At 35.2% G+C, this 10,001-nt stretch overlaps 1 protein-coding gene across 1 annotated transcript; it reads right to left on the minus strand.

The window, feature by feature from the left end:
- Positions 1-904: 904 nt before the first annotated feature.
- Positions 905-7,525, minus strand: LOC112502698 (suppressor protein SRP40). Its single transcript, XM_025106679.1, has 7 exons — positions 7,155-7,525; positions 5,459-5,520; positions 4,078-4,115; positions 3,178-3,962; positions 2,615-2,704; positions 2,453-2,514; positions 905-1,318 (listed from the first exon to the last, which is right to left on the minus strand). Exons 1-7 carry the CDS (start codon positions 7,425-7,427, stop codon positions 1,213-1,215), a joined length of 1,416 nt encoding a protein of 471 aa, XP_024962447.1. The 5' UTR covers positions 7,428-7,525; the 3' UTR covers positions 905-1,212.
- Between the last annotated feature and the right edge of the window lie 2,476 nt (positions 7,526-10,001).

A 10,001-nucleotide genomic window follows, 5' to 3' on the forward strand; every position in this document is an offset into this window, starting at 1 on the left:
ATTGGTTACAACAATGTTATATTTCAAGATTTGTATTTCTTTCTTTCAAGATTTTTGTCAAATGACAAAAACAAAGTTTTCCTTATGGAATAAACTACTTGTACTGGTCAAAACCTCATGAATCACGTTGACTAGATGGACATAGAAAGCTTTTACAATTTTACTAATCGAATTTTCAGATTTTGATTATATATTATGTTGGTCGTGAGGAGAATCGTGGATCATTGTAAAATGGGTCACCGGCAAGAAAGAGTTGATTTGAGAGGTATTAAATGATAGATTTATGATTTATCACTTAAAAATTCAAAAAAAGGAAACATCATTTAAGCTCTTATTTTGAAAAAAAAAAAACAAACAGTCTGAAAATGGAAATGTCTAAACGATTCGGACTTAAAGAGGTAATTAAGAGAAAATTTCAAAAAAAACAAACAAGGCATAAAAAATGGGATCTGAACTTTGATAAGACTTGAAATTATTTTTGCGGTTTTGATTTTGCTCTAAACTTGTCAAAATTCAGATCCTACTTTCAGACTTTTCACAAAACTTCAAAGACCAAAATTGGAGTTTACTCTAGATACAAATTTTGGTTTACAACTTTTTTATTTTGTAGTAATACATTTAGAGAGTGTTTGGGATTGCTTATTTGAAACAACTTATACTTTTCTACAAAAGCACTTATCAACTTATTACAAGGAAGAAGGGTATAACTTCTTTACAAACTATTTATTACCGGTTTGACACCGATATAAGTTGTTTATCCAAACACTCAAAAGTGTTTATCACCGATGTCACGCCGGAATAAGTAAATAAGTTGTTTTTTATAAGCAATCCCAAACACCCCCTTAACATATTTAAATCATCTTTGGTAATAATTTTCTAATGGTAATTGTAGGAGCCACAATAGGAATCCAACAAGCAACATGACTTTATCAAAGGGTTACCAGTACAATTCATCTGGTTTAAATCTCATCAAAAATGAACAGTGTGCTTGAGTATTTTTCCATATGTAAGTATTATAAACTAAAAAACAACAAGACTTTGCTGGGATTCAGCAACAATAATGCAAGAACTTGAAATGAAGTCAAGTAAGTTGAGGAAAAGAATCCTCAAGGAACTTGTGATAATGGGAACAAAGTTCAGACTTTTTGATATTTGGTTCATACAAATAACCGATCAAAAACGAGAGCCACGGGCCTTACCGGTTCTTTAGAATCACTCTTCATCCGAATAATTGAACTTTATGGAATGCGATTGTTGATCAATTAGACCTCCTCTATAGCTTCCACGCTTCTTCTTTGTCTTCTCATGCCGAAAGTCCCTGCAGAAAGAGACACCCCAATGAAAATCAGTTTCTAGGACGCAGCAGTGCTTAGAAATCCGACCCAACTGAAGAAAACCGATATGGATTGATCTCAAAGCCCGTTTACGATATGCGGGCTGAAGGTTGGATGGTTCAGATGTTGAGCTTGGCAACCCAAGCTCGATTCAACAACCCAGCTATTAACCCATAAAGTTTTAACGTCGTCTATATTGTTCTGCTAAGTTCTAACCAGATTTACAAAATAATTTCCTTTTTATGTACTTTGTTTTTTAATTGAACACTTAAATGAAGTCTACAACTATGTTCGGCAAATCTAGCGGATGGCTAATAGCTAATAGTTGTTCGGCGTTAGCCAATGAATTAGTCATTTGGAATTAAAAAAACTAGCTGATAATGTAAAACTACCTAAAAGGGGTATTAATGTAAAATACAAGAAGCATTAATGGGGAAAATGACAAAAAAAATGCCCAATAAACCTATGAAGTAGCTTTTCAAAAAACTAGCTTATATAGCTAGTTCATGACTTTCCGAACGGGGCTTTTTTTTGGTAAGCTCAAAAAATAAGATGGTGTATGGTCACCAAACATGACCTAGGGCTCCTAACTACATGATTTCCTTATGTTAAATTATGGTACAAAATAGTTTCTATAATTTCATAGACAATTTCCATATTTATTGCTTTGTTGTTCGGGTTGGGTTCCAATGAGAATGGAAGTTATGGTGAGAAGTGTAAGAAAGGATCTCTACCTTTGAATCAATACGATCAACACTAATGTGATGCACCGAGATGCACCAGATCAATTCCCGTGATAAGCGCAATTCATGGGGTGGGGGTGAGATTAAAAGTGATCAAGGGTACAGATCCCTACTTACGCTTCTCACTTTAACTCCTATTCTCACAAGATCCTTCGTCTTGTTGTTCAGGGTATTTTACTTGACTATTTATGTCAGTATTATTATATAAAGTATCACCCACATAATTTATATAACTCCTGACCCTCATTGATCAATATTAGTCTGACCATGGTTGACAAATTGACACATCCAACTGCCAACTTTTCCGGGTCAATGAATGGTCCAGGTTCTATAACATTTTGAAGTAGGAACTTAGTGTGAAGGAAACAACTGTACCTCCCCCTCACTTGACCTAGAACTTCTTGTGCTTTAGCACCATAACCGATATCTGCGCCATCCTGCAGTAAGCAATTTAAGATCGTTGGTGGGGAATAGAAGTCTATTTGTTTCTTAACAGCATCAAGCGACAAAGTTTGTGCACAATAGGGTAATCATTACCTTTGCCCAATAAGAATTATCTTGCAATTTCTGGTGAGCAAATTCCACTTCATCAATTTTCACCCTTTGAAATGCATTTACTGTCTTTGGCTGCAAGAACACCATTTATCAAAACAGTTCTTTATATACTCAAAATCCCCATTATGATTATATATGTATATATATATATATATATAGAGAGAGAGAGAGAGAAAGATATATATATATAGAGAGAGAGAGAGAGAAAGAGACAGCATGACACAAGGACGAAAATCATGTGTCATCACATCCCCATCCCACCCCATTTACATGCTTACATTTCCAAATTCTTGGTTGTCATAATTGGTGCAGAGGATGGCCACCTTTAGAAGATGAATAGGATCAAACCAAAAGACTCCTAAACTATTTTGGGGATCAATGGTAATCGAACATTATGAATAAACTATACAATCATCAAAGGTGGTCCATTTCAGAGATATGGTTCCCCCACCACACCCCAACGTAAAAAAAAGAACACCAAATACAAGTGTAACTGGCAATTCGAATCAATATTGGAAAATAATTTAAGGAAATGGTAAACATACCTCAGCTGAATCTTTACAATGTTTTTTTGTGGATTTCTGGGCACCTGACTTTTCTCCTCCATTAGTTTCAAGTTTCCCATTTGCCTGTCCATCATGCAGTTCATTAGATGTTTCTTGTGCATTTATTTCATCGACCTTGCTACCTTCCTTTTTGCTCTTTTCTCCTTTGGAAGTTTCGGTCTTTTGGCGCTTGGACTCTTCAGTAATTGTAATCTCAGTAGATGGATTATCATTTTCATCAGATAATGATCTTTTTCTTTTCTTAGAACTCATTTTCTCTTTTCTAGACTCATCAGGCTGAGTAGTTTCATTTTCAGTGTCTGTTCTCACTGGGTTTACTTGGTTGTCTTCAACAGCAGAATCAGTGCTCGATTTCTTTTTCTTCTTTTTCCTCTCTTTTTGTGCAACTTCTGCTACTAATTCATTATCATTAGTAGTAGATCGCTCTAATTTATCTTGTTGAATACCTTTTTTCTTCTTGTCCTTGGTTTTCTTAGTCGAATCATCCATCTCCAGTACATTTATTGTATCATCTATGGGCTTCTTCAGTACATCAGATTTCACTTCTTCAGCTTGACCAGAAGAATCCAAATCATGTTTGGTTTTTTTCTTCTTTGGTTTTGTTTCTAGTTCATTGACCATAATGTCTTCTGATAATTGACCACAATTCTTACCAGATTCAGTTATCTTCTTATTAGTGACATTGGATTGATCTTCAATAGCACCACTGTCACTCTCAACGGCACCCTTTTGCTTCTTCTTCTTGGTGATACCCTCATCATTTCCTAACACAGCAACAAACATATCAAGTGTAAATGTCATCAGCCTATGTATAGATACAAGAAATGTCAGAGATAAATATATGTGTATATATATCTAACTCAGTGTTCACTAGATTACCTGGTTTCTTGCTGGTGTTCAAATTACCATCACCATTGCTGCATAACAAACAAAACAGAAGCTCAAGCTGATAAGATGTGAACAAAACTAACCGCTTTTGACAAGACAAAACAGTAAGTGCACAAAAGATGCCAAGCCATGTATGTGAAAAAGCTATATGAATTTTTCTAGTATGACAGTCAACTCATCAATTTTAGTTTAAGATAGTCTCTGGCTTCGCTAAATGAACTGGCCACTATACCAGTAGGCTGGAGCTCAGGTGGATGCGTCTCCAAGCAAGGAAGGATAGAATTAGAATTAAAAATAGCCAGGAGAGGGTGCTCGTGCTATCGCTCTATCGTGCCAACTTAGTGAAAATCTTTAAGGAGTCTAAAGTTGCATCCGCTTTAATTTGATGTTTGCTTCCCTAAGTTAACAAAAAAGTGGTTGCAGCCAAGGGAGTGTCATTGCATGTGGCATTACAAGTTGCAAGTTCGAATCCCATTGGCTCTCTTTTAATTTTTGGTAACTAAGGAAAAAACCACTTGGCTGTTGCAAAGAAACCACTTGTATGTCATTTTTAATTAAATCAAAGTTTTTACAATCAATTTTTGTATTATTTTATATTATGCTAATTATTTTGCGCCCCCGCTTGGAAATTTTTCTGGATCCACCTCTGACCAGATAAGGAGAAACTAAAGCAACCAGGTTCGACTTTTTGAGATGGGTGAGGTGGTCAAGAGAGGTTTGGACTTGAATATATCAGTCTTCTCCTCCACAACTAGCGTGGGCTGTGTTAGACAAAAGTGGATAATTAGAGTTAATCTTTTAGTAAAACTTTTACATAATATCCTAAAGTGGCTTCCTGGTAATAATATATATATATATGTGTGTGTGTGTGTATATATATTCATGTACATTTCTTCTCAATGAAATGTACAGATAATTAACTTACCTATTTGTACAGGTTAGAAGGCTCGTTGTGGCCAAAGGATAACTTAGATGGCCAATGTCTATGGATGAGAACAAAAGTATCATCAATTTATACAATTATAACTCTTGTTAACCTTCCCCTGAAACTTGAAATGTATATTATTATATATTTTATCAGATTATTAATTAGAAAACAATCTCAAGTGCACCTCAGAAGTATTGTTTTAGGCGTTAATGGATGGCATTTTCCACATTCTGCAAATAATTATAGAGATTGAGATCACCTTGTAGCCTGTGTTTTTGGACCTTACAGACCATAAGTCAAACCCTGTCCCTGTGTTTTACATTTTATATGATAAAGGTTTAGCTTTTTAAGATTATTGCATCAGAATTAATGCTTCATTTGCTCATACTTGACAAGGTACTAGAGCTATAAATATAGTACAAGAATGTGCCTTTCTCATCTTACCAGGCATTATATTTGCAGAATATGTCCTCCAAACAAAGGGAAGAAGCCTTCCAGGTATCACTCTACATAAAAGAAAGTACAATCATCAAGAGTTTCACAGTTAATTTTGATCAGGTTATGAGAAAATGATACATAGTAAAAAGCAAAGAGGGCTTAGAGTTGTCAAAAATGCAAATTTTATCACACAGAATGATACAAGTCTAAAACCTGTGAAAATTCTAGCTTAGCAAACTTGCTGAAAGTGAAAAGCAAAGTGCACTTGTTCATCATAATCACCATCTTCATGGTTCAAGTTCCTGGACTTGTTGCAATACCGTGAGTAGGGAGATGCCACTTTCAAAGGCTTCTATAAGGTAGCAAATTCTTTGAAATAAGATTACAAGCAGCAAGAAATTATGTAGGCGTGATTGGCAAAGGTCCTATAGGATACAATTACTACATATGGCAAGAAAATTAGGAGTCTCGACCAAAGCATCATGAATTGAAGACTATCCCATCGACATAAAGAAACGCCAACTAGTCTCACTCTCGACCAATCCTCGCCAGATTGCCTCCATTTTAATATATACCAGGTAAGACATGTTAACCAATATTTATACAAGTCTGTACAATAGCTTGCATCCATATATATATATATATATATATATACATATATATATATATATATATAGAGAGAGAGAGAGAGAGGGGAGGTTCAAGGGAAAACCTCCAAAAAAATGAAAAACTGAGGAACACCATGGTAACCATTCATCTGGACGGTATGCACATGTGCATACAAGTAAGTGAAGTTGTTTCTTGGTTTTTATGCATGTGTGCATGTTATGCTCATGCACATAGCGGACAAATTGCTTATGAGTTACTTATATGAAGATGTGCATACATCCAGATGAACGGTTACCAGGGTGTTCCTCGGTTTTTCATTTTTTTTGTGGTTTTTCCCTAAACCTGACCCTATATATATATATATATATACCCTAAGCTTCTAGTTGCCAACATATTTATGTGTGCATGGGTTGCAAATTCTTCGTTTCCTACATTGTTTTCAATCTGATTAATGCTTGTATAATTCAAATGTTTCTGTATTCATGGTAGCACCAGAAAATCACACAGGATCATTCATATACCGCAGCATGCACCTAGTCAATAAAGAACAAATTCAAGTTCCAGCATTGATCATGTATGTAGAACTATTCAAAGCATGCCTGGTTAATGCCTAAATTATAAAGCACTCATGTTCTTGGTCTCATTGCAACACAATAATAATAAATGTCCCATTTCTTTCCTACTTTTCATCTTAATAGGCTTCAAAAGCACATAGAATTGCACCAAAATCTGCTTCTGCAGTTTCACCAGACAATCACACACACCATTTACATACCTCCACATATACACCTAATGAACATAAGATCAAAATCAAGTGCCAATCTTTATTAGCTTATCATCAGTATATATCCATTAAAAGCATCCCTGGTCGTATGGAGTCAAAAGCTTATCACAACAGCATCTTTACACTTTTACTACAGAAGTCTCAATGCTAAAATCTTCCAAACTTAGCATACTACTTAATCAGCTTTAATCACTCGTGCAGCTTATGCATATTTGAATATACAGGAATAATATATGTATATACACACACACATATACACATACAAGCATGTACAATATGATAAATACATATATGGGAGGGACGAGAAACCTGGACTTCAGCTTCTGATTGAAATCGTTTGAAGGTTTTGGAGAACCCGTGGCGATGAAGGTAATGAAGTATGGAGTTGTGAAGACTTCCTCTCAATTCAGATGTTAAAGATGTGATTTTGCTCTTATTTTCCTCCTTCAAAGCAACATTATTCATCTTGCTTCTTGAATTATGCTCAGCGAGGAGAACTTGGCGAGGCTTGAATGCAAATAGGGATCTAGAGGACGTACCAGTTTCAGTATTATTAAGGTTTTTGGTGTGGAAATCGAGCATAAGGAGCCGTTGCAGCTCTCTGTGTTTGGTGGAGAGTGGCCAAGCAGGGTTTTTATTGCCTTTGTAAATTAGGGTTTATCCCGCGCCTACACACCTGCAAACAAGTTGGGGAAGAAGAAAAAATACGCGTTTTCGTCCCTGGGGTTTATCAAATGTTTCTATTTTAGTCCCTATATTTTTAAAATTACGTTTACCGTTATTATGTTTTTCATTTTGTTTCTATTTCATCCCTGGATAACGTCCGTCACTAAAGGGTCGTTAAACTCATGCACCACCAAAACTACAAATATGACCCTTATAGAAAGGGCCATATAACAAACTAACCCCTATTCTATTGTATGTGACAAACTTACCATAAAATTCTTAAGATGATCGGGGCATGTTTGTTAACAGTTTAATGGGACTCACAACTTGTTCCGTCAACTATGTATGATTATTTGGTAGTGATTAATAACATTGAAAATGGTTTATTCATTAACCTTTTAGGGAAGCTTTACGTGGAAGCCAAGTTTTTTTCCGACTCTTCCAATTAAAAAACAAGCTCTGTTTATTTATGAAAAGACTTTCTCAAACGAAAACCTTCTCAAGATATAAACGATAAATTAATCTATACAGACAGTTTTATCTATACAGGACTTGATGAAAAACCAACCAAACAGCCCCTTATTTTTTTTTCAATTTTAATTTAAATTTACAATTTATAAGTCTAAATTTTTTTTTATTTTCTTTTTAAATTTTGATTTTATATTCTTATCATATTAGTTAATTAATAATGTTTTTAAATGAAATACATTAAAAAAATTATGTACTTTGTTTTACAAATTATACCATAAAAAGTCTTGTCAGATTTTCAAATAATTCGGTATTGAATCTATACTATCTTATAAAGCATTTGGCTAAAACTCTTAAAAACAACTTTTATTGCTAATGGTACAACCTATTAAAGCGATCCTTAAACTCGTTCATCAATATCCGATTTCATCGTTATCCTATTTCATCGCCAACAGAAACCCAATTCCTAAACGATTTCATCTCTATCCGATTTCATCGCCAATAGATTTTGAAGGATACGGATTCTATTAAGCAGATTTAGCAAAAGTCTTACAAACAACTTCAAATGCATAAGGTACAACCTTTAGATGCATAAAGTCTTAAAGTCTTAAAAACCAATATATAATGCATTTAGTACTACTCCATCAAGCACATGATAACCCGGGGGGCTCTCTCTCTCTCACTTTCAAAAGACGCTCCACCCTCACCCTCACGTTGTTTATTATGCTTCAAGAATCATCGATAGCGCGCAAGCAAACTACTCCACCACGGAGAAGGAATTGTTTGCGGTTGTCTTCGCATTGAAAAATTTTCGTCAACATCTCTTAGATACTAAAGTTATTGTTTTTACAAATTATGCGGTGTTGAGACATTTGATGGCAAAGAAGGATGCCAAGCCAAGAATCATCCGATGGATTTTGTTGCTTCAAGAGTTCGACATGGAAATCAGAGACAAAAGTGGAGCACAAAACCTGGTGGCTGATCACTTAAGCCAGATTACTTCCAACGAAGAGTCGTTGCCTCTAGACAATAAGTTCCCGGATGAGCATCTATTTGGGGTGATGACGGCGGTTTCTTGGTATGCCGACATAGTCAATTATCTAGTTACCGGGACAACACCTAAGGAGCTACCGAGAGCGAAGAGAGACAAGATAAGGAGTGACTCCAAACACTAAATGTGGGATGATCCTTATTTATGGAAGCAAGGTTCCGATCAAATCATCCGGCGATGTGTAAGTGACGATGAGGTAACTTTCATTTTAGAATTTTGTCATTCTTATGCATGTGGAGGCCATTTTGGCCCAACGAGGACAACATATAAAATTTTCGAAAGTGGTCTCTTTTGGCCACATATTCATCAAGACTGTAACACCCCATCCTACTAAACTTAAGATGAGACATGTCACAACCGAAAACGGATCAAAAGTCTACCATTTACAATACGGAGCTCTAATGAAACTCCCAAAAAAAAACATTACAACCATTATATTACATAGCACTAGGGGTGAGCAGCGGAACCGGGTACCCGGTTACGGAACCGAAACCGCCTTGGAACCGCCGGTTCCGGAACCGAAACCGATATTAGTGGTTCCGGTTCCGGTTCCTAAAATACATAACCGATTGAGAACGGCTCCGGTTCCGGTTCTTAATTTTTCGGAACCGTTACCCGCCGGGTACCCGGTATTTTTCAATAAAAAAATAATTATTATTTTTTATACCAAATTTATATTAGGTTTACATCTTGAAAGTACGTCGTCATCTTCATTCTTCATCTAAATTATTCATATAAAATGATTCGTATTTTTCAAATTGTGTATTCACTTGGATTCATAGTATGTAATCGTTAAACTTTGAACATTTACCATTATAKTATGTAATCGTTAAACTTTGAACATTTTTTATTAGTCTATTATGGTTTGTAATCGTTAAACAACATTTATAACCATTATTCTATATAATTTGTATTCTTGCTTATTTATTTAGTGTTTTCGCAATGTTTTATTTTTTATTTCTAAATAACAA

This window comes from Cynara cardunculus, unplaced genomic scaffold (assembly GCF_001531365.2).
Source record: "Cynara cardunculus var. scolymus isolate 2C unplaced genomic scaffold, CcrdV1 Un_Scaffold_1793, whole genome shotgun sequence".
NCBI lineage: Eukaryota > Viridiplantae > Streptophyta > Magnoliopsida > Asterales > Asteraceae > Cynara > Cynara cardunculus.